At 39.7% G+C, this 25494-nt stretch overlaps 1 protein-coding gene across 7 annotated transcripts; it reads left to right on the forward strand.

Moving 5' to 3' along the window:
- The first annotated feature begins 2601 nt into the window (after positions 1 to 2601).
- Cabyr (calcium binding tyrosine phosphorylation regulated) lies at positions 2602 to 25375 on the forward strand. 7 transcript variants are annotated; one of them, XM_047526393.1, is made up of 7 exons: positions 2705 to 3101; positions 5414 to 5586; positions 5688 to 5741; positions 20473 to 20820; positions 21730 to 21759; positions 23731 to 24334; positions 25293 to 25372. In XM_047526393.1, coding segments are annotated over exons 2-7 (1185 nt in total). In that variant the 5' UTR covers positions 2705 to 3101; positions 5414 to 5438; the 3' UTR covers positions 25294 to 25372. The 7 variants fall into 7 exon arrangements, with proteins under 7 accessions (XP_047382346.1, XP_047382349.1, XP_047382348.1 ...); XM_047526392.1 differs by lacking the exon at positions 25293 to 25372 and having other exon boundaries at positions 23731 to 24559; XM_047526390.1 differs by lacking the exons at positions 2705 to 3101; positions 21730 to 21759; positions 25293 to 25372 and adding an exon at positions 2602 to 2653 and having other exon boundaries at positions 20473 to 21686; positions 23731 to 23860.
- The last annotated feature ends 119 nt before the right edge of the window (positions 25376 to 25494 follow it).

Raw genomic sequence — 25494 nt, forward strand, 5'->3', positions numbered from 1 at the left:
TATTGAGTTAGGTATCTTTTTTTTATTTAATGCATGATAGCTAAGTCTTCTGAGTAAAGAATTTTAACTTTCAGGTGTTACAGAAAATGAAACTATTGTTATGTCAATTAACTGAATTTGCACTTTTATATTTCTGCCAACTAAAAGGACAGTGCACATCCAATTTTAAACACACACTCACACACACATTTCCTTTGCTGTGTAAACGTTTTTAGTTGATGTCTTCCTTAAGCAAATCAAGAATTCAAATATGGCAAGCATTCAAACATGGCTTTATACATCTATGAAGATAAAACTTAATGCCATCATGATGTACTGTTTTGGTTTCTGTGAGTGGTATGTTTCATGTTAAACCCAGTAGATAATAAGAAAACATATAGTAGGTGCAGGTGACTTAGAAGCTAGGAAGAGGAAATGCAGGAAGAGAAGAGGACAACAGGAACAAGAGAATATAAAGTTGGACCATAGCAGTTGTGGCCCCTCTTCAGTCAATTGTGCAGCAATTGTCAAGAACAAAAGGGTAGACCTGCCTTTCTGTGAAAACCAGCAAGGGGGTGAGCCCGCTCCTTGTTGACTTGGTTATAATACTTGCAACCCAGGTGACTTCTGGATTACAATTGCTTCTCCCATAGACTAGTGGTTCCCAATTTTCATGTTTTACTGATTATTCCTTTTCAAAGTTCTGGTTCAGTACATTCTAGATAGGGTTGGAAAGGTGTTTTTAATAAGGTCCTGGGACTGATTCCACCACATGTGGTCTGAGTTAGAGAAATAATGCCTTAGGCCATTATCTTTTATTATGTATTTCGTTTGTCTGGTAGAAAAGTGCAACATGAACAATTACATAGCAAGGGTAAGCTCAGTCATAGTATATTATCATGGGGCCACTAAAGAAGTGCTTGTAATCCACTGGTTTTCTAAAGTAGATTTCTGAACTCAGTTTTAAAGGTAAAAGTGATGCCTGGAGGAGCCAACTAGGTCTTGGACCTGATGAGCTAAAAAAACTCAGAGGTGACAAATAGCATGTGTGTTTAAGAATCAGGCATCAAGTGGGAACAAGATGGTTAAGAGGAAGATGGAAGAGGTTTAAACAGACTATCAAGAACTTTGCACTTCCATGAGGTAAGGATCTGGAATATGAAGAGGGTGGGAAAATAAGATGGATTATCTAATGACCATGAAGGAGACAAATCAAGGACAAAAGATTATTAAACCACATTAAATCCTTAGGTGTTCAAGAAATCAAAGTGGCAAATGGGCAATGGCTTAAAAATTCTTGTTTAAATGTTTTCATTGTAACAATTTGCATTTCAGAGTGACTCAAAATAGTCCTTGAAGAAATGACGCAAAAGCCTCCCTTCTAAGTGACAGGTATTTCTGCATAGTACCTGACACTTGATATGTGTACAAGATGACCAACCAAGGTTAGGCTACACAGCCATTAATGTTTTCAATTCCAAGATGCCACAAGGGGAGTTTCAGCACCTTTGACAGTTACAGCATTTTCAGTAAAAACTTCAGAAATCATGACAGCACATCTTTCTTTTATTTACACTGCTACAATGGGACTGGAAGCAAATGATGAAGTATGGAAAATGTAACACCTGTAGACCTACCAAAGAGAACATTTCTCCCCTCTAGATGGTCATCTTCACAATAAGAGAAAGTTTATCTAGCAACTAACGGATACTTAGTAATAGTCATTAAATGAGTGAATGAATCACTCCAAACATGCTATTTGTAGCTTGGATGTAGATGGAGGCCTGACGTTGCCTATTATTGTAAAGCTCTCTAGAAGCGTTTTTTCCTGAATTTAAAAAATCTGATCAGATCTATGTCCCCAGTGATGCTACTTAACAGCTAGTTTACAGTGGGTCCTGCTGCTTTTTGAACATGTGAAGATGGATTACAGTGAAGGCTGGATCCAAATTCATTATTTAACTCCCAGCACAAGTCTGTGAGCCTAAAGTGGAGAGAGCCAACATTTTTAAATGAGGCGACATTTCTTTAACTTGGTAAAACTGAGCGGAAGTTACTCGTTAAGTTGGTCAGTGATTTGGAGGAACAGATGAAAAGATTTGCCCGGTTCTAATTATGGAGAAACAGGAAGCTTCAGAATTAATGTGAGTTTCTCAAGAGAAAAAGTGCTGTTGCATGTAATTATTCACTCTTACAGTGTGTGTTGTGTACACCGTGGCAGAAATTTTTAGTAAAGGTGACCCAAAAGAGTAATAAAGGGGCAAGGAGTCGTGTTGGGAAAGAAGAATCAGTGATAACAAGACAAAACTGCCATAAAACTACTCCTCCTTTCCAAAGCCGCTCTTAGCTCAGATCAACCGAAGTAGACCACTCGCATCTACCCCACACTGGCAGTTTGGAAATGCCGGTTTCTGTGTTCTGGCAGAAAAGGAGAAGCACGCCCCTCTTGCTCTCCGAGTTCCGGCCTTTGTCCCTCTCGATTCCCCATTGGTTGGGGCCGCCGTGGTCCCGCCTCCTTCGTGGCGCCCCGAGCTTCCCGCGAGGGGGTGGGGCTTTGTGACGCGCGCATTGACGTCTCCAGGTTATAAAAGCCCCGCCGGGGCCGGTTTTTCACAGGAGCCGCCGGCGAGGGGGCAACGAGAAAGCTCGCCTGAGCTTAGCCGGAAAGAGGAAGGTGGGGCGAGGCTGTGCCCCGGAGGCAGTTAGGCGCTCTGGGAGTCTTGTGCGATGGCGGAGTTGGATCGATCCTCTAGTGTCTGGGAAGGCGGAGGGTTCCCAGAGTGGGAGGTCCTGGCCCACCCTGCGAGGGCGGCGACGGGACGGCCAGCAGTGTGGCCGAGCTCCGGGTCTTAGCGGGGCGGCCGCCTGCCTCTCCTTAGAAAGTGGCCGCGAAGTCGGCACGCCGGGCCTCCCACGTTTCACTGTCCTGTTCCCCCGCACATCACCCCAACTGCAGAACGAGCTGGGTCCCAGCTGAGATCTTTAGAGGGAGTGGTGTGTGCCATTTACGTTTTCTGTAGCTCTGAGGTCCCCTCACGCGTCCCCAGCCAGAGGGCCATCGTTTTCTTGAGAAAAGCGTTACACCCGTTTTAGTTAGACGGGAGTTCACAATGGGAAGTGCTGTAAGTTTTGTGTTCGCTTTTCACAATTACCTTTGAAAGACGTTTGGGGAGAAATATTTTACCCGTTGGTGTGTTTATGCTTGGTGCCACCGTTTATTTCTCAACTTCCTCAGGACGGTTTGTACAGAACTGCCTTGTAGGTCGTTCCCAAACGAGGGTCGGGGCGCCGCGTCCCACTGGAGGTGAGAACTAATAGCACACGGGGTCAGGGACTTGGCTCTCACCACGGTTGGTGGCACTAACTACTAATTGAGAGGGTGTTTTTGTTACCTCCATCCTGCCTGCTGGTGACACTTTTCAAAACAGCTCATTTCCTCGCACCAGGGTACTCTTTATAAAATTACCTTTATATATAAAATACGTGTATATATGCATGTGTACAGCATATGCATTGTCCGTGTATTATCACTGCCTAGGTCCTTTAGCATTTAACACGTGGGCTGCCAAAGTTGCAGTTTTTTCAAAGATGGTTTAATTTAGCAAAATCCAGATGAATGGTATTCTGGTAGTATGTTTTCATTAAGTAATTCAACACACAGATAGATTCTCAAAGTGTTTACTTTAATGGATAGATTCATTTTGTTCTGACCTTTGGGGAGATGCTTTAAAATATTCAGCAACACATAAGTTGCTTTTTATTAAAAGCCCCTTGTATAATTGCCATAACTAAACTGTGCCACTTAGCTCCATGAAACTTGTTACTCTGTACTGTGCAGTTAAGGACACGGTTCATTATGTCACACTCTTCTGCTCTTTATAAGGACCCAGGGGAGAAATTTCTCATGGGTCTCTGTCCAGAACAGCTGTGATTCCCCCAAGCAACTGATTTGTTTTTTGACTTAAAATGGAATCATTTAACCACTTGTTTTCCTATTTTGTAATGACTGCTTGGTACCTCAGGAACACATTTCTGTCAAACTGAAGGACCAATGAAATGACTTGCATTGGAGTGATAACCTCGAAGTAGCTTCACTTTATTTTTCCTACCATGATTTCCCCCTTACCACTGAATGAATTTAATTTTATGTATTTGTTAACCTTCATAAACAGTATTTTAGAATGAGACAAAACATACACAGTTTACGATTGACAACCTCTGTACCTCTGAGAATTACAGATTAGACTATGCAATAGCCTTGGTACCGCTTAAATTGAGAAAAGCAGAAGAGGGAGATAGGAAGAAATTAGAAAAAAAAAACATGGGAGGGGAAAAAGGTGCATATAATGGTGGGTGGCACAATACCACAGATCATTTTTATCTACTGATATTAGTTAAAAGTTTAAAGGAAAAATAAAGATGAGTAATTCAATGATATTTTTAGAAAAGTGAGGAAGTCATTTTCTTGTAGAAACATGGTTTTGTCCAACAAAGCCAGTGCTTGTGTGCATGATGTTTGGAATAGACACATAATCCTTAATATATTTCTTGAAATTTATTTCTTAAATTTAAATATTATTTTGCAAAATATTTGCTGGGTTTCACAAAATCAGGTTTTGTTTGCTTAGTTTTGTTTTGCTTTTTGGTTGTTTTTAATATCATCCTGGCAGGGCTTTTCCTATGGATTTAATAATAGTAGATTGCTTACCTTGTATATAGTAAGCTATTAGTGGGGGTTTAGGTGTTTATTTTATTTATTTTTTTTTGGTACCGGAGATTGAACTCGCGGGCTCTACTCCACCGTTGAGCCACATCCCCAGCCCTATTTTGTATTTATTAGAGACAGGGTCTCGCTGAGTAGTTTAGGGCCTTGATAAGTTGCTGAGGCTGGCTTTGAACTCGCGATCCTCCTGCCTTTGCCTTCCCAGCTGCTGGGATTAGGAACATGAGCCACTACAACCAGTTGGTGTTTATTTTTTCTATCAAGAATTAGTCTGTTTTATGGAGGAAGTTTGATTGGGCAGAGGGGAGGAGAGCGGGTAAGGAGGTGGAAAAGAGTGGAATGAGACAAACATCATTACCCTATGTACGTGTATGATTGTACGAATGGTGTGGTGTGACTGCATGGTGTACAACCAGAGAAACGAAAAGTTGTGCTCCATTTGTGTACAATGAGTCGAAATGCATTCTGCTGTCATGTATAACTAATTAGAACAAATAATGATAATCAAAAGAATTAGCCATTTTACTAGAATAAATACCTGGATATTAGAACTAACCTTAATTTCAATAGAAGATAGAATTGTTCTTAGAAACCATGGTTAACTCATAAGATATATTTTAATAAACTCCTATGTATAAGACCTTGTTTTTCTACATTATAGCTGAGATTAATAAAAATTCCTGTGTATAAGACTTTTTGTTTTTCTTATAGTTGAGATTACAGACATCCTGCCAGAATGATTTCTTCAAAGCCCAGACTTGTCGTACCCTATGGCCTCAAGACTCTGCTCGAGGGAGTTAGCAGAGCTGTTCTCAAAACCAAACCATCAAACATCACCCAATTTGCAGCAGTTTATTTTAAAGAACTTATTGTGTTTAGAGAAGGTTTGTTATTGCTTTAGATCATACATTTGTTGCTTTTAAAAAGCATTTTAAGTTGGGAAGTTTATGTACCTGTGTTTGATTTTCTGTATTTATTCCTTTAGGGAATAATTCTCTGGATATAAAAGATCTGGTTAAACAATTTCATCAGCTTAAAGGTAAGTGCCACAAGTGATAGTTTTAATGTTGATTGTAAGTTACTCTACAATTGCTAACATACATTCAAATTTAGAATGATGCTATCAGATGTTTTCCTTCTAAATAATCACATTAATGTTTTATGTGTAAATAATCACACTGAAGCTTTGTTTTTTATTAACTCTGTTTTTTTTAAAAAATCTGGGGAATGACATTTTAGAGAATTCTAAATCTTGTTGGAAAAACATCTTGGCAAACCATTTGGTACAATGAACGCACAAGAATGCCTTAGAACAGTGTGTATAAACTGTGACTCAGACCCAGCAGTGTGCCCATCTTTAGGGGAAATATAATGAAATTGAAGAGAATTGCACTTGATAGCAATAAAGGCTTATTTATAGTGAGACATTTTACTTAATAAAGTTAGACAGTTGAGCATCCCTAATTCAAAAATCCCAAATCCCAAATGCTCCAAAATCCACTGGAGTACTGATACCACACAATACTCAAGAAATTTCAGATTTGTGGGAATTTTGAGTTTCATATTTTTGGATTAAGTATGCTCAACTAAAAACATCTATGAAAATAGCCCCCAAATCCAAAAAACTCTGAAATCTGAAACACATTGGGTTCCAGGCATTTCAGATAAAGCATATTCAACTTGTAAAAACACTCTTCTGGAAAATCTTTGTTAAAAGGTTAATTTACCATTGAAAAACAAATAAATAAAAACAATAAAAACCCTGATGGTTACTTGCAGTCCAATCTGGAAGACAGGAATTACATATCTCTGACCATACTTTCTGTTCCAAGAGTCTCCAGGTATAGATAGATACGTTTTTCATAGGATAGTGGTGGTCTTCACATTTCAGACACTGACAAGGTAGCATATAACTGCTTTAAAAAAGTGCTTTGTGTACGTTTAAATGTCTATCTCACATGAACATGATAGCATGAAACAGTTGACAGAGGAACAATGAAAAAGTCAGAGGCAAGAGAGATAAGGCAGTTTTTAGAATGAAAATTTGAGAAGATTATTATAAGCAAAAACAGATTTAATGGTTAAATCTCAAGGACAGAGGTACATATATAAGTGGCAAAACAAAGCCAGTGTGAAAAATAAATAATTCTTACCATATTGGCTGACCAACATTTTTGAATGATCGTAGAGAAAAGGTAAGATTCTGTGAGTTGTCAACCACTTTTTTGCTGTCACTTTTGTGAGGTTAATAGATAACATGACAATAGTAGGGAGAAATTAGGAGTAAGATATGGGAAATTGTAAAAATCATTAGAATTTGGATCTGCAGTGAAAGAGACGCCCAAAACAGAAAGCAAAATTAAGAATAGCAACAGTCAGCATTTGGAGAGGCAGAGAATGAAGTGCCCTTGTTCAGGAATGTTTTATTGTCTAGTCTGGCTGCTTCCCTGATGTCTCAGCTCACCATGGTAAAAAGGTTGAGGACTCGCTTACCATCAGCAGCATATCCAGCCAAGTGTAAGAACATCAATTACCCTTCCCCTCCCCATGAGCCTGGTTTTCCAGGTAGTTAGGTTGTTACTGTCTTTGTATTTGTGTTTTCTATACTGAGGGCTGAATTTCAGAGTAAATAGGAGTGTGCAGACTTGCTGTGTTTAAGAATGGTGATTCAAATCAGTGAATCTTTATGGTGGAAGGTAGCTTTTGAGTTGAATTTGTTAACTGAAAGAGTTATTCAATTCCATTTAGCAAGTAGACTAAACAAATGTGAATTCTGGTTCAGGTAGGTAATCTGTGAATCTCAGAATTAAAAATTAACTGACTAACAATATTAATAGAAGAGTTATACTTTTGATGTAAGTGTGGGGTAAGAGATACTTCTGCTTTTTCTCTTCAGATAACTAAAGATATCAAGGAAGTGGACATAGCATACAAAAACCTGAAAGCAAGCTCATAGTAGGATTGTAGAAACAGATTGCTCTTTGGGCAGTAGACTAGGGATGGGAAGGAAAGATGAAGGGATGACTAGGAAATAGTTCCATGTTTCTGGCTAATATTAGTTTGGTTCACTTATCTTTTTTTTGTCATCCCAAATAGTATCTTAGTGGACAAACACTACCCAATAACAAAGATCCTATCATAGAGACTGCATGAGTCTACCTTCAATCCAGGAAAGTATTACTCTGGGCTGAGTGAGACTCTGTGGGGATATACAGGCACCTTAAATTTCTCACATAGTAGCATATTTCCTCCTTTGAATGACATCCTCCTATCTTCTGGCTGCTTTCATTCCTCAACTACTCTTCCTGTGGGAGCTCTGAGAAAATTTGGTTTCGGTTGTTCAGTTCTCTACAATAAAAATGTAGGTGTGACAGGTGGCACCTTCTCTTTCATCCAAGTAGAACTTCCCTTGTGGATTCTAGTTTTAAATGTGGAGGCAGAACCTGTAATACCCCATATGCTCTATTGGTCCCAAGGATGGAGACCCTCCCAGACTTTAAGTGACTTGTAAGCTATGGACATGAACCATTCTTTGAAGACTGACTCTAAATCTAGTCTTTCAGCCTCTTCAGTATGAGGCAAGATCAGCCTAGAGACAGTGCGAGGTATTAGAACTCAGTGTTGTAGGTAAGAACAAAGGGCCATCCCTAGTGCACTGGTGTCCCCTCTCAGCTCCAAGATATTAGATAGGAGCATGTGTTTCAAAAGAGTGCTCAGTGTGGATGTCATATTCTCTAAAACTATTCCCAGACTGTTGCATTTACTGCCCAGCAGCTTTACTCCATGCTGCCCATGTGCATAGAAAGCATAGAGATAAGAACATCCTGTACATACAATTGTTTTAGCGAACATTTCATTCTGGAATTTTTCCTAGAAAAAGCACCATTTGGAGCCTCATCATAGGACCACAAATGTTTACTCATCTCCCCAGTGGCTTTAAAATTTCACAGTCAGGTGATAGAGAAGGGGAAGAAAAGAACCAAACATGGAGCAGACTGTTTCACTTCTGTCATTGCTCATTTCACCCTTAGAACTTAGTGTCTTTAGGATGGTCCCCAACTCTATTGGCCATCATTATGGCATTTTACCCACAAATACCATTGCATAGTGTTCATGCTGTGAAATTCTTGGATCTTCCTTTTGTTTTTGCTGCAGTTTGATCAAACAGATCTCACTAGATCAGTGTTACTGAAAGAGCCCCCATTTCTCAGTCTTCTAATCCAAATCATCAGTTGATGAGACTTAAAACTCAGGTAATTATTTTAAAGCAACAGAGTCATCCCCTTAAATTCCACCACTTAGGATATGCTAGGAAAAGAAGAAATAAAGGAATGGAATTATTGAGTAACTGGTTCTAAGCACTTAGAAATTTTGCCAAAGAGAAATATGAGGCTTGGGAGTTTCTAAAGAAAGATAGAGTTAGAATTTGAACTCAGATCTTCTTGGTAGCATGGCTCACGTTCTTTACACTATAGAGTATGTAACATTCTAGGATCCCTCTCAAAAAATCTGATTCTTGAACTCAAGGAGTAATGGGAGAAGAATTTGAACTCCTACCCTACAATATTTTTAACTATTTATTTTACTTTTTTCTCCCTTGTTGCCATCTTATGGGGAACCTGAAGCCCAGAAGGTACTAATTCTGATCTTCTCACCACTAGTTTAGAGGGCACTAGTTTTGCTCTGAGTGGCAACTGACAGCTCACCACACCACTTACCGCTTCTCATCCTCCTAAGCCTAACTTCATCCAGCTCCCAGTGTCGGCTTTCCACAGAGGTAGGAACAGAGGTTAACATCCATGAGTCCTTCGGTTCAATCTCCAGCATTACCCGCCCCCCAAAAAAAGAGAAAAAGAACTAGCCCACCTGGACCCTGAAGTTACTTTTAAGTTTTCTGATTCTTGACTTGGCCATATAATAGTAATTATGGTCAGGAACTGCTGCCCATCATTGGGCCCAGTTTTGATTCCTATGCAGCACTTTAGCAATTATAGGTATCATTAAGTATTCTATTAACTATTTATTCACATTAAGTGTTCATATTAACTTGAGTTTAATTCTTATGCCAGATTCTGTTGTGTGCCTTATTTTGTGTAGTTGGTTACACATACTGGTAACTATCCATTTATAATTAATAACCATTTTTAATTTATAATTAAAGAAGGAATGTATCTATTCTAGACACTAAAGTTTATGGGTTCTCATACTATTGTGCCACATGCTTAGGCCTTTTTTCAAGTACAGATATAATGATTTCCTAAACGGGGATGGGCATTGTGCCAAAATGACCCTTTTATTTTTTGAAGTTTTTTATTTGCCTGGGAAGGGTAATGATAATTTATACCAAGTAAGAATTTCATTAAGCTTAAAAAAAGTTTTATCACTTGGAATGAAAGGAAAGGGTGACTTAGGTCATTCATGCTTTTCCATTGTGGTAAGATTAATTAGTTGGAATTAGTTTAAAGAAAGCCATATAAATCATTGAACAATTGGTATAGTCAAGAATCAGTCTGGCCAGGCGCAGTGGTGCATGCCTATAATCCCAGCAATTTGGGAGGCTGAGGCAGGAGACTAGAGTTCAAACCCAGCCCTAGCAACTTAGTGAGGCCCTAAGCAACTCAGCAAGACCCTGTCTCTAATAAAATATAAAAAAGGGCTGGGGATTTGATTCAGTGGTTAAGCACCCCTGGGTTCAATTCCTGGTACAAAAAAAAAAAAAACGAATCAGAGTCTGAGTATTACTCTAGGGACCATAAACTTGGGATTAGGATTGAATCTGGGCTGGGAAGCAGTTATGACCAACCAGAAAAGCTGGAACAGAAAACCAGGTTGCCACGATGAGGTCAGGAATACTTAGAAGACAGTCAAAATATGAGAGAAAACAATCTTGGTTTTTAGCTTTATGAACTGGGTGTATATTTTCTGTCATCCAGAAACTTTGATAGTTTCCTATTGTCCATAAAATTATGCCTTTTGAAAAATATTAGTGTGCTTTGATTTCAGATAGCTCCTAGCTATTCTTTTGCATTGGTGATCTTTACCCATTGAAGAATTCATTTACCTTAGAGGAAAGGGAAATACAGCTTGGAATAAGGAAGTCATTACTCACTATTGAGTTTCCCAAGTTCATGGTGAGCAAGATAATACTTTGAAGTTCTGCAGGAACCTGATTTTATTGAGAGAAGATTTTCTCAAAATAACCACAGCTGAGTTTTAAGAGTCAAAAGCTACCAAAATCAAATTTTTACTTTAATATAAGCCTTAGAGGAGGAAAAGAGGCAGGCTATGTAAGGTTGATTCCTGCTGTAAATGAAATGGAAATGGAAAACCCTTCTTGGCAATGTAGTTGTACTGGGATGTGTGTAGAGCCTAAACACTGTTAGCCAAGATAGAAAGAAGGCACGAGGAGGTAGAAGAATCTCCAATCAGAAATCCCTTAAATTCCAGCAGAAGACTTTTTCTTTCCTGGGTGCTATCTGGAAGAAAGTGTGTCTCTTAGAGAAGCTACGTGGCACTGCATTTAGCCTGACATGCTGCATCCAGTCAACTACTCTACCATGTATCAGGCATTCCATAAATACTTAAAAATTGCATTGAAGCAATAGATTAGAAATAAGTAATTTCTTTGGGCCTGATATACTACTACTGGTGTCCTGGGGCCTGGGTATGGCTTTACCTGGATCCAGATATTTTTGCATTGCCCTAATGACTACCATGGAATCAGCATCTGAAAGGCAAAGTGAACAGAGAATAGTACATAAAATCTAAGCTCAGAAGAAAGTATCTGTCAGCTGGACCTTAGATGTTACAGTGGATCAAATTAAGAAGGGGAATCTATCAGTCCTTTGGAAATAAGCAAACATGGCACACTTTCCAGAAAGTTGGAAACATCTGAGCAGTGACTGTAAGGCCAGAGACCTACACCCAGAGACAGAGGTACATACATCTCTATCAGAGGTGACTGCAGCAGAAAGGGCATGTGGCTCAGAGCCAGAGCATACCCAGCACTCAGATTTCCTCTTTAGAAGGGAAGAGAACCTTTGCCAAAGTAATGATAACCCCTAAGAGACCCAATAATTAATCAAAAGACTTAAATTAAGGACAAATGAACTGAAATCGATTTCCATGCATGTATAAGTTTGTGGGGATGAACCTAACTACTATGTATAACCATAAAACTCTAAAAAAAATTAGGTAAATTCTGATTCACTGGGAAATGGGCATTTCAATGCAAAATAAGATTAGTTAAAGAAAAGTAATGCTTTCTGGGCACATCTAAGTCATAGAGTATACACTTTGATGACTCTACTAGAGAATGGCATGCAAACTTTTCTGTGATCTGACTCTTGTCCTACCTTTCAGTCATCTCTCTCATAGCATATCTTCATAGACCTTATGATACTATTTGTCATCTCCTGAAAATGCAAAGTAATTTCAAATTCCTTGATTTCGGCTTCTCTGTTCTTCTCCTTCCCTTTTCTTCTTTCATATTCTATGTATTCTTAAAAGTCCACAGATATTTAAATTTCTGACAATTGCCACATGCTATGCTAGGTGCAATTCAATGGGGGAGAGATTTTAGTATCAGCTATGATGGAGTAGGTGACATTGGACTTTTCCTCCTATGATAAGCAACCATAAAGGCTGGATAAATCATACACAACTAAGTCCAGTGCTTGGATTCTTGGGAAAAGAAAATCATTGAAATTAAGGTCCCATATTCACTCTGGGTTTTTCCCTGAGGGAATTTTTCAAATTCTTGTGCAGGAACATAGAGTCCAAGCAGCATGTAGAAGGTCTGGGAAGAAAAATGGAAGAGTTTGGAGTTGCCAGTGTGCAACCCCAAATTTGAATGACAGGGTACCAGAGAAATCTCTCCCAAGAAAATTCCCTCATATTTTTGTTCAATTCCTAAGCTGTTCATGTGTGAATTAAAGCTTGAGGAGTTTTGGTAGAGAAAGGTTATTGAAGACTGAAAACTGTGTAGAGATTTCAGAACTGGTACGTCAGGACAGGCTTTGAGCTTGAACTTAGCCAAAATGAAGAGACTTCTGTGAAACCCTGGTAGTTCAGTTGAGACCCTAGAAAGATCACACCTTATGAATAATAACAATGTGCTAGGAGGTAGAACAAAGCTGAAATATCCACACTTTAACAAAATCTAAAGCCAAGTCTCCAGAATATGAAATTAACCTGTCATAAGAAAATAACATAATCAGAGCCTCTTTAGTGTGTCATTTATCATTTCTAGCATACATTAAAAATTACTAGACATTCAAAGAAGTAGAAGGAGGGACTAATAAGGGAGATAAATGAAACACTCACTAGAAGAGAAAATAGAAGATCCAAATAACTACATGAGGACAGACAAGATGATTAATGTTTTCAGAAGATAGAAAAATGAATGAAAAGATGGAGAACTTCAACAGAGTTAGAATCTACAAAGTAAGAAAAAAATGGTTATTCCATAACTAAAAACTGAAAACTTACTGGATTTATTTGCTAACAGAAGACAGAGTTGGGAAACTGAAAAACAGGCCAATAGACAACCAAATTAAAACAAAAAGAAAAACAATGGGACAGAGCATAGAAGACACATGAGACACTGTCAAAAGATCTAAAATGTGTAATTAGAGTTGTAGGAAAAGAAAAGAGTAAATGGAAAAGAAGGATTATTTGAAAAAATAATGTCTGAGAAGTCTGATTGAAAGACATCAGCTTACAGATTAAGTAGTTTGGTGAACCCACAGCAGGATAAATACAAAGAAAACAACAACTACATTACAATCAAACTGGTGAAAATGACAAAATCATGGGAGCACTCAAGGTAAAATAAGGTACAATAAGATAAAGACCTCATGTCTTAATGGAGACTATAGAGGCCAAAAGATAATAGAATGATAACTTTAAAGTACTGGGAAAAAAAAATAGCCACAAAACAAAAACTGCCAGAATATAATGACTATATTCCCAGTGAAGAAATCCTTTAGAAAATGAAAGCAAAGGCCTGGGGATATAGCTCAGTTGGTAGAGTGCTTGCCTTGCCAAGCACAAGGCCCTGGGTTCAACCCCCTGCACCACAAAAAAAAAAAAAAAAAAAGAAAGAAAATGAAAGCAGAGAATTCTCAAAGCAGACAAACTGAGAAGGCCATCAGACCTGCTCAATGAACTTTTAAAGAAGTTTATGATCAAACAAGGAATACAGGAAAGTTCCTAAATCTAGTCATGTGTATGCACAAAAGATTTACAGGTACCATTGTATTCAGCAGTGAATATTGAAGGCTTTCCCCTCAAGATTTGGGCCAATACAAAGATTTCTTTCATTTCACCATTTTTTTTTTTTTACCTTGGTACTGTAGGTTCTAGTCAATGCAATAAGGCAAACAATAACAAAAAAGATACACAGAGAAGTAAAATTAGTCACAGATGACATGATTATGATGTAGAAAATCCAAAATAAAATAATTCCTCTCTTCTTGATAAACATCCTATTTTCTACAGAGAAGAGGGTATATGGGACACAGCCCAGATTTTCATTGATAGTTAATTAAAACAGAAATAGATGCATTATCTTGTTGTCCTAAATATTAAGAATATCAACAAGCACCAAGAAAAATGATATTACAAAAGTCATAGAATTAAAACCAGACATGAGAGCTGGGGTAGCTCAGTGGTAGAGCACTTGCCTTGCATGCATGAGGCACTGGGTTCAATCCTCAGCACCACATAAACAAATAAAGGCATTGTGTCCATCTGCAACTAAAACCAAAAAATTTTAAAAAACCAGACATGATATCTTAAAAGTAGCATACAACCCAATCCTCCTGCCATGTTTCTTCACTGCTTCTAATTTATGCCCCTTATAAGGAAAAATTTTAGTTGCATGTACCTGACAACTAATTAACAGTGACTTTATGTAAACAAGATATCTAGAAGGTGGTGTTCATTTCTGCTGCTAACATGATAAAGTGTCATTCTAGCATATTTTACTTGTTCCCTCATGCCCACTGCTCTAGGTGTTAAGCCCACGTTGGCATGAGAAAGGAGAAAGTAGTGGTACCAGTGATATTTCTTCCTTTCGTTAAGTAAAGAAGATCTTTGCAAGCCCTCTAGCAGAATTCGACTTCTGTCCCAAGGGCCATGGGAGGTTGATAAAGGTTCTAGTGAGGGAGAACAAATTTGACAGGTCTGGTTTGGACCTCCGTATAGAAGCTACATTGGCATCTTGGACAGGGCGGTTGTGTGGGAATGTCCCATGTGTTGCGAGACATCTGGCATCCTCTGGTCTTGGCTTTTTAAATACCAGTAGTGCCTCCCAGGCATTAAGACAACTAAAAATGCTCCCTCTACCTTCATAAATACTTTTTGAGGAAGGGGGATACCAATACAGCTTGAGGACCACTGTGTCGTTAGTTGGCTTACCACCTGGGGCCGAGTATATTGCTGCTTCAAACATAGTTAGGATGCTCTTAGGATAGGATAATAATGGGCCTAAAAATGAAATTGGGAGAGAGGTTTGGGTAAAATGTGTGAGTGTGGCGAGAAGATAGATGTATGGAAGAATGGGCAGGGGAAGAGAAGGAAGGGGATAACTTGAAATAGACCTAGAGGAGGAGAGAGAAGGAATAAACCAGAGATGACAAATTGCTTTTGGTGTTGCTCCACATGGCCCAGATATGTTTGATGGTACAGTTAAAGAACCAACAGGAAAGAAAAGGCAAAGAAGAGTGGCTTGGGAAGTTGCTTAGGATATGCCTAATGGCTATTTTCCCCAAAACTGGCCTTCCCATTTCCTTCAGACCAAAGTACTAGTGCTTTTATACCTGCACCTTATTTCCAAAGCTTAACAAAAATAACCTAAAAGCCTCAGGCATATTTTAGCCACTACCCTGAGTACATTGTCATATCATCTGCTTATGTGCCTCTATCCTTAATCAGACTGTGCTCTTTAGAATCTCTGATTCCTCAGTATCTTTCACGTAGTTGAAAAGTAGTTAAAAATTGTTGAATGAAGAATGATAGAAGGAAGGGGAAAGGAAGAGGAGAATTCATCCACTTTTTAAATTCACATCTCTGTTTTTCTCAATTGAAATCAGCTCAGCACACTATTATTGAACACTTATTAAATTCTTATCATCTTTGGTCCTGGTACCATACATACCTGAAATTCTTGACTTTAATTAAGCCTCTACTGCAACCTCCAGTCTTTATGCACCCTCTCCTGTCTCCTGCTGTTGCTTCTCTTCAGATCTTTTGACTCCTTTTGATTTCCCTTTCAGTGCCAGAATATACTTTTTCTTCATGTTTCCCTGGCAATTATGTATGTCCCAAGTGCCCATATGAGTTCTACATATTCCAATAAATACTATATGCTTGAATTTGACCTCTTTATCTTATTAGTTCCATGGAAAATCAGGATTCAGAAGAATTTTAATCAATTTGATTAACTTTATTAAGTGAACTTTTTTACAAAGAAAAAATGCCCTTCATTCTGTTCCTAATTCTTTCTCTGCAGTGTTGTGGTTTTTTTTTCTTTTTTCCTTTTTTTTTGGAAGAATCAGATCGCTGAAGTCAGTTATCTTCACAAGATTGATAAAATCAACTACAGAAAACCTAGTACACAACTTTAAGAAATAGTTTTCTATGATTTCAAAGTTACTAGTCAGCAGTTGTTAGGCTTATTAAACAAACTTTAAAACATTGGAGAAAAGCTCTTTACCCTTCTTAAACAGGAACTCAATATAGATTTACATGTTATACATGATTAACTAGTGTGTTTATGTTGGTTAACGTTTTCTCATGTAATCTAAGCAAAACTAAATGGTCAATAGAGTGCTTTGCATTTTCAAGAACACTATAAAAGGTTAAGCCAGCTGGTCTCAATTTTTAAAAAAATAAGGGTCTATTCAAAAGCCTCTATGATCTATATATATTTGTGTAGTGAAGTGTATACATATGTATATACCTATGAAGAAGAAGAAAAAAACACTGCATCCTGCCACCCAGCTTAGGAAACTGTCAATCTAATTTTAATCAAAGGTGTATTAAAGATACTTGATTACTTTTTAATTTGATATCATCTTTTCAAAACTTTTCTGAATCTTTCTCCAGTAAGGGCATTGACTTATTTTCTGCCCCTTTTAAATATGATTTACAGGCTATAGAGCACTGTCAGGTGTATTATTTCATTTAGTCTCCACAAAAACACAGTGAGGTCAGAATTATCCTCATTTTACAGATGAGGAGGCTGAAGTTCTGATTTGATCATGCACCTATTAAATCACAGACCCGGCATAGAAACCTGTATCTTCTCATGCAGTTTTTTATTGTGAAAAAGTTGTGTGTGTGTTGGGAGGGAACAATCAAATTCTCTGATAAACTGTTAATGATTCATAATCACATATGCTTTATTTTTCCAGGATGGTTGCTATTTAATAGGGGCCTTCTATAGAAAGAATAGTCATTCTAATATTTTAAAATTATTCTTATTAATCTCCCAGATACAGATATCTAGGGATACTTAAAAGGGCAAGTGGGCCTTTGCAGAGTTGCCTATACTGTCCTGCAAACAATACAGCATATAGGTCCTGTGCAAATGATAGGGATTGCTATAATTGAATTCATAGGCTGATTTGGTTCCTAACCCTCCTGGTTAAAAAAAACAAAAACCAGTGATTGGGGAATTTAAGACCTTATGGGGAAAAATAAGGTCACTCAAGTCAGGAATCAGGTTGGGTTTTGCTTCACCTTCACTGTAATGCAGGCCTCCAACTCGTCCAGAAGAGGGCTGCAGTGACCTTGGGCAGAGGCACCAGTTTCTCAGTCTCTGTGCCTCTCCTGGGCTTTCAGCCTAACCTGCTAGCTGCAGCACAGGTGTCTCTCCATGCTCTAGGCTGATGGCAGCCTACTCGCCTTACTCAGTGCAGGTGTGCTAAGTGGGGCAGGAGGCTCCTGTTGTTCTCCACCCCTGCTGGCCTTGGGGGGGGGCTTTCTCAGTGTTCCTGCTCAGTGATCCGTGAGGCAGCCATACTCTGCCTTGCGTCATTGGTGCATCTTAGGTCAACATTTCTGCTCTCTGCCTCAAGAGTAGGCGACCTTTCTCTGGCCTTCTACTCTGCCTACATATTTTATGGGAGGCCTGCAGAAAAGTGTACGTGAGCAAGTGTGAAGGCCCATTGAGTATAGAGTCTTAAGTTATTTCAGAATGACATCCTAGGCCTCATCAGTATATTTATCCTAGGCTTTTAACAGTATGTTCAGATTTTAGCTGATAGTTACCAGCAAGTATGATGGCAACCTCATCTTTCTGGACCCTGCCATCCCTTCCCTCCTTGGAGGGGCTGGTTGCTCTTTGGAAATCAGGTTAATTGGTTACCTTACGACTTTAGCTGTCTGATGGCCTCAAAAAACTTTTTTTAAAATTAATCCGGTTTGTTCAACCCCTAACTCCCTGCCCCTGCACTGTTTCCCTGATACTGGTGATTGAACTCTAGGGCGCTTTATCACTGAACTACACTTCAGCCCATTTTATTTTTTGAGACAGGATCTTGTTAAGTTGCTGAGGCTGGCCTCGAATTTGTGATCCTTCTGCCTTAGCCTAAGTCACCATGATTGTAGGCATGAGTCACTGTGCCCACTTTATCTGTTTTTTTCTTGTTGTTTTGATGGGAGTGGTATTTTTTTTTAATATACTTTTTAGTTGTAGATGGACATCTTTATTTACTTATTTTTATGTGGTGCTGAGGCTCAAACCCAGTGTTTTAGCATGTGCAAGGCAAGCACTCTTACCACTGAGCTACAGCCCCAGCCCAGGGAGTGGTATTTTTTAAAGCTTTCTTATACTAAGCATAAGAGTAAGTCTCCCAAGGTCAGGTTTCTTAAAATAAGATTTTCTCTGACTCCCAAGATCATTTTTGTAGGGTAGGGTGTGGGGATGGTGGACCTGGGGATTGAACTCGGGGGCATTCGGTCACTGAGCCACATCCGCAGTCCTATTTTGTATTTTATTTAGAGACAGGGTCTCACTGAGTTACTTAGTACCTTGCTTTTGCTGAGACTGGATTTGAACTCGGCAATACTCCTACCTCAGCCTCCCAAGTCACTGGGATTACAGGCGGGTGCCACTGTGCCCAGCCCAAGATCTTTATAATAGTACCAATTGTTAGATACTTGTAGTTCTCTACCTATAATATTTGTGTATCTGTTATCTTCTTTAGTAAATGTAAGTTGTGTGGTACCTCGTCTTGATCTTCATCCTCAGCAGTGCCACACAGTCCTCTTACACATCATACCAGTATTCAGCCATGCATCAGGAGGTAAAGGGTGTGTTAAGAGGGTAGGCAAGATCTGAGGAAATGAATGGTTAGGAAAAAGAGGTTATTGTTCTAAGCAGAGTAGGTTAAGAGTAGATGGCTTTTTTAAGAAAAATAGGTTTAAAATTTGGCATGTGACCATTTGGTGTGGTGTCCATGTCCAGAATTTATAAGAAAGTAGCAGCAATATGAAGGGAGATACTGCAGGGCACTGTTCTTTGGGAAGCAGCCAAACCTATGAAAATACCTCTACCAAGAGTTTCACCTTGATCCAACATACTCTTGTGAAGCAAATTACATTTTTCCTGTACATTTCATTAGAGAAATACTGCTGTAAGAGAAAATCCTCAGCAAGCAGATGTGAAAACTTCCAATAAATACCAACTGAGGTGCTTAGACAGGTGTGTGGGTGATAAACATAATCTTATAGCAATTTTTCACATCCAGGTGAAAATGACTTCCTGTGTCATCAGTTATCTTGGCCTTCTAGGTCTTTTCCTCAGGCCTAAGGATTCATTTAGTTCACTGGAAACAGGGTTCTCTTTTCCTCTTGTCTAGGTCAGTATGGTTTTAGCTGCATGACAGCATATCTGTCTCATCAGCACATGTTACCATTTTTAGGTTAGAATATATGCATTTCCTTATGTAAAAAATCCTCTAGTTCCCCAGTTTACTAATTCACCAATAATCCACTAAGTCCCAAGTTTTCAATTTTGTGAATATTTCAATGAAATTGACCCAGGTGTGTTAAAATAGGTTTAAAATTATAACTTAGAACTTGTATATCCTTTATATATTTCATATGTATGAAATATTTTCTAATGCTCTAATCATTTGCCTATATTCTAAAAAGAATAGAACTCTAAAAACAGTTATTTCAAACATAAGTGGTACATTTGTTGCTCATTTAAGTTTTTATAGGTATTCGGTATCTGGGATGATGGGACAAAATGGGTTAAATTAAATTTTGAATCCAAATCATCTTACACTGAGGAATGCCTCTATTAATATGACAGCATCTGTGTCATTACTAAGTTATGACATCTGGAGATTTAGGTAATTTATTTCCCAAACTGGTCTTTCACTTTTTCCTTTCCCCATCTTGTGTGGAACTTTGGCTCAGGAGTTTTTTTCCATGGAGGTTTTTCAGCATCCTTATTTCTAGGAAAGAATTAGCATTTTTTTCCCCTCAAGATGCTGACCAGCTTAGGGTGGTATGACTATAGCTTCACCACTGTGCTATTTAGGGATTTAAGGTCACTTATTTCTAAGGATATGATCCAAGGGTCTCAAGGGGATAAGGGAAGTTTCATCAACCACATTAAATCACATATGTTAGAAAATAAAGCATAAACCTTGTGTATATGGACATTTGAATGCACAACCTATCATTGCTTTTCTTTATAATACTTCCTTTGGAATATATGCTGATTAACCCACCTGACTGTTATTATTTAGTAGAGAAGTGGTCAGAAGGAGCGACACAGGAGAAGAAACCAGAATTTGTAAAAGAACCAGAAGGAACGCCTGTAGTTTGCCAAGAACCTACACGGATGGAAAAATCCACGTACACAGAGGAGGACAATATAAGTGGACCACAGTTTAGCAACAAGACCACCCAGTTTCCATTATTTAATACTGAGTTCCCACAGACTGAGGGGACAACTGAAGCAGTTAATGGTCCTTCTTCCAAACCAGTCACCCCCAAGACTACCACCCCACCCTCATCACCATCTCCAGCAGCTGTCTCAGCAGAGTTTGCCTATGTCCCAGCTGACCCAGCTCAGTTTGCCACTCAGATGTTAGGTAATGTTTCATCTATTCATTCTGATCAATCTGACATTTTAATGGTGGACGTGGCAACAAGTATGCCTGTTATTAACAAGGTACTGAGCTCAGAGATTGATGAAGAACTCGTGGTGACCACTCCTCTGTGTCCTGGAGAGGCAGTATCTGTACAGGTTGTGAGCCAGACATCTGTGCAGGTAGATGTGGGTCCTGTACCTAAGGACTATGAGGCTGAACTATCAACGGCTTTCTCAATCCCCTTGCAGGCTGAACAAGATCCTCCTGCTTATGATCAAGCTCCTAAGGTCCCTTTGCAGGCTGATTCTCAGGTTACAACAGCCCTTCGTATATCATCTATATATAACAATCAGCCTGTCGCTGAAGGAATTGTCTATGTTGAGCAAATACCAGAACATATAGTTATCCCTTTTACTGATCAAGTTGCTTGTCTGAAAGGAAATGGGCAGTTACCACCAGTTAGTTCCAAACCTGTACAGTTGGAGGAGGATGCAGATTTTGAGTCCTCAATAAATATGGAGGCAGAAGCTACCGTTCTGCTCTCCGACACCCGTTTGGAAGGTCAGCCCAAGGGAGCTGCAGAATCCTTGGATGCAGAGGGCTTTATCAAAATAGGCTCTGAACAATCTCTGCATGTTGAAGTGGAGATCATTTCCACAGACCCTGGGCAGAAGGAGACACAGGAGAACTCTGCACCCCAGGACACAGAGGGCAAACCTGTGCCCTCAGGGGACACTGCAGCAGTGTACTCAGTTGCACCCATAAAGTCATCTAGTGGCCCCTTCCCTCGTATTCCAGAAGGCCTTACTGAGCCAGAAATCGAACCCGAGGGGGAAGCAGTACCTGAACAGGTTTGATGAGGCCAGGTAAGAAAATCAGATGCTTACATATTTACACATTGCATTTCAGGTGACATCTGTATCGCAGGAAACCATCTAGGTAGGCTCCTTGCAGACTGGTCACAGGCTTTGTTTTCTATAGGCTTTTAAATGCCAAACGTACCTAAAAGCTTTGCTGTGTTTGAGATTTTACTTTTATGAGATGAGTGATTCTAAAGTGACATCCTGCAAGTTTGGTCATCCAGCACTTTTGTGTCCTTTTGGAAATACATTGTGAACATTAGAACCTGTTGTCAGGTACAAAAATGTCATATTTATGCCACCTGAATAATACTATTGCAAGACTGCAATTAGGAGTGTTGGTTTGAAATTTCTCACTTGTGAATGTAAAATCAAACTGCAGCACTGCACTTACGTGGGCTGTGGCATTTAAAACATGGAAGAAATGGTGGTGTGTTTGATTCTGCTTTCGCACCGAGAGCTCTGCAACAGGTCTGGGGTGCTGGGTCTGGAGCTTCCTGCAGCTGAGGGAGCAGCTTCATAGCTGGATGGAGAGAGAGGAAGGGTTAGGTGGAGCTTCTGTCACACATGGGAGCAGGAAGGATGGCCAGGCACTGGAGCAACAGTAGAAGCAGTTCCCATGATTGGCTTCCTTCAACCAGTTCCCCTGGACCAGTGTCAAATTGAAGCTGCTTTCTTGGCTGCTGAACTGCCACCCATGTTTTCCTGTGACAGATGTGATGTGACCTCCATCTCAATGGAATTTGCTCTGCCACCCTTCTGCACCATCTGGACACTTGCAGAGGCTCTTCCCTCTGGAGCAGTGGAAGGATGCGCATGAGACAGTGCCCCCAACCCTTTTGCAGAAACTCTCAGCTCTTGACTGACTTGAGTCAGAATAATAAAGCAGGTGTTTAGCAAAGATCAATTCTGTCTGGCGTTGTGACAGGGATTCAGAACAGCTGAAAAGGTAGAGGGCAGTACTGTGTAGCCTGTGGCACTGGCATTATCCTCGTGACTTAAGCAGAACTTCACACCAAGTCACCGTTTTCAGGTGTTTAGCTGTTTCAAAGTAAAAGAGTTGCCCTCGGCGCTAAGAAAATGCAGATTGAGTTCTCCAGCTCTCTCCCACTGAAAAAACTGAAGACTTGGCTTGTGTGTATATATTTTAATAAGCTTGAAGAAAGATCAGTTTAAAGGATCCGATGCTGTCAAAAAAACCATCAGCTTAATCATGTGCATAGTGGTCTTTTCTGGGGGAAGTAAAGAAGGCTGCACCAGGAACAGATGGCCCAGTGTTCAAAAGGTAAACTAGCACATCTGGCAAAGTGAAACTCCTCCATCAGGAACTCTCTTCCCTGAGATCCCACCTTCTGTGATTCAGCTCTCCAAAACAGTGCTCTTGTCTTTATTAGGCAAGTCACACTTGGCATTGCAGACTGTTTGTTATAAGTCAATAAATGGCATTCCTAGACCTGTTCTTAAAGAACCCTGTGGGACCAACCAGTCTTTCACTGCCACCTAGGGTCTCTGGTTTTAAGCCTTGCTAAAAGGAGCTCTCTGGGGTTCTGAGTCCTAGATTATGTGATGATTAATGTGTGGCAGGAGATAATAGATTAAGTGATCAAAATGATACATTGTGACTTCTTCAGGAAAGAAAACAAAAATCACTATGCATATGCATTAACACCTCCCACCACAGGCTTAGCACACACAGTTGAGTCAGTTTTATTGACTGTCCCTTTCCTCTGAGGACCCTATTAGAAGCTATGTCTAAAGTTTCAGAATCTGGAAACAGTAACTTAGAATGAAATTGCTGCTTTAGCCACAACTCTAGTGTCCCTGCCACTTGGTATCACAACACTGTCTTCCTTTTCCAACTGTACTGAATGGCTCTCTTTCTTTCACATTACCAGACACTGTAGCCCTCTCTATAGCATGCTTTATGGCACATATTATTACAGCTATTTGTTTGTTTTTTAAAAAAAGATTTACAAAGACTTTACTGTGCATAGCGCCTGATACAGAGACCAAAACTTTAACGCCTGCAAATTTTTTTTTTTTTTTATAGCACTAGCAACAAGCGAAGCAGGACAACCACCACCATATTCTAACATGTGGACCCTTTACTGTCTAACTGATATGAATCAACAAAGTCGCCCATCACCGCCACCAGCACCTGGGCCTTTCCCCCAAGCAACCCTCTATTTATCTAATCCTAAGGATCCACAGTTTCTGCAGAATCCACCGCAAGTTACTTCTCCAGCTTATGTGATGATGGATGACAGCAAGAAGACCAGTGCCCCACCTTTTATTTTAGTAGGCTCAAATGTTCAGGAAGCACAGGATTGGAAACCCCTTCCTGGACATGCCGTTGTCTCACAGTCAGATGGCATGAAGAGATATGCTGCAGTACAAGTACCCATTGCTATTCCTGCAGATCAGAAATTTCAGAAACATACCCTAAATCCCCCAAATGCTAGTCCTCCTACAAGTGGAAAAGATGTCCCCAGACCACAAAGCCCAGTTTTTCTTTCTGTTGCTTTCCCAGTAGAAGATGTAGCTAAAAAAGGTTCAGGATCTGGTGACAAACGTTCTCCCTTTGGAAGTTATGGTATTGCTGGAGAGATTACTGTGACTACTGCCCATGTTCGCAGAACAGAATCTAAAAACTGGTAGGTAAATTTTCCTACCATAATATGTGGGCCTTAACACTTGAGTTTCCAGCATTGTTGACTTAGAGATTGAGATTCCCAAACTGAATTGATATGAGTTGGGCTGGGCATGATGATGCAAACCTTGTAATTCTGACTACTCAGGAAGCTGAGGTAGGAGGACCACAAGTTTGAGGCCAGCCTTGGGAATTTAGCATGACCTTGTCTCAAAAAGGGGCTGGGACTATAGTTCAGTGGTAGAGTACTTGCCTAAGATGTGCAAGGCCCTGGGTTCAATCCCTAGTACAGGCAAAAAAAAAAAAAAAAAAAAAATTGATGTGGTTGTCTCCAGCTGCCTCAACCACTGCTTATTAATAAATGCCCAATACATGAATCATGCAACCCAGTCACCTTTGAATATGTGGTAGATTCCAAAAGGGGGTGGATTTTTTTTAAATGACAAGCTAAACCTAGTTGGTGTGTTGATGGAATGGGGAGGTAGAGACAAGATAAGTTGGGAACCGCTGGAGAGCAAAGTTGAGAGAAGTACTGGTAAGAGGTTGGAAACCCTTAACAGCAAAGAGACAACTGGAATTAAGTAGATAAGAATGTTATCACAAATCCTGTTTCATTCAGCTTGTGCTTAGGGTCAGGACCTATGCAAGCCCCTCCTCCCTGATGTGTGGACAGTAGGGTGAGCAAAACCTGGAACCTACTCTTAGGGAGACAAATGTCAGGGATTAAAACGATGGACTGATGCAGCGTGCCTTTCACAGTTATGATTAGGTAGGGTGTTCAGGCTTGGAAACCAGAAGGAGGTGGGTCCCCTGTGTCAGTGTGACTTTCAGCATGAAATGGTGAGACTGCAGTGGAAAAGCACAGGTAGTTGATTAATAACACAGCAGGATGGTAGATCTTACATTTCTGATCTTCCACTCACTTCCGTGATTAAATTCGACGTTTACATTATTCCTAACAGATGCCGAAAATGACGCTGTTTTGAGTCAACATTCAAGGTGGAGTCTGCCACTAAGCGTAATATATCAATAAACTTCCTGCAAGCATTAAGCCTTGTATTCTTATTTTTATAACTTGGGAGATCACAAAACACCTTAAATCATTTCAGACTTGTGAAGAGCATTTCTTACGCATACCTTTTAAGCCACTTTTAACAGGTCTAG

Source organism: Sciurus carolinensis, chromosome 15 (genome assembly GCF_902686445.1).
Source record: "Sciurus carolinensis chromosome 15, mSciCar1.2, whole genome shotgun sequence".
Taxonomy (NCBI): Eukaryota; Metazoa; Chordata; class Mammalia; order Rodentia; family Sciuridae; genus Sciurus; species Sciurus carolinensis.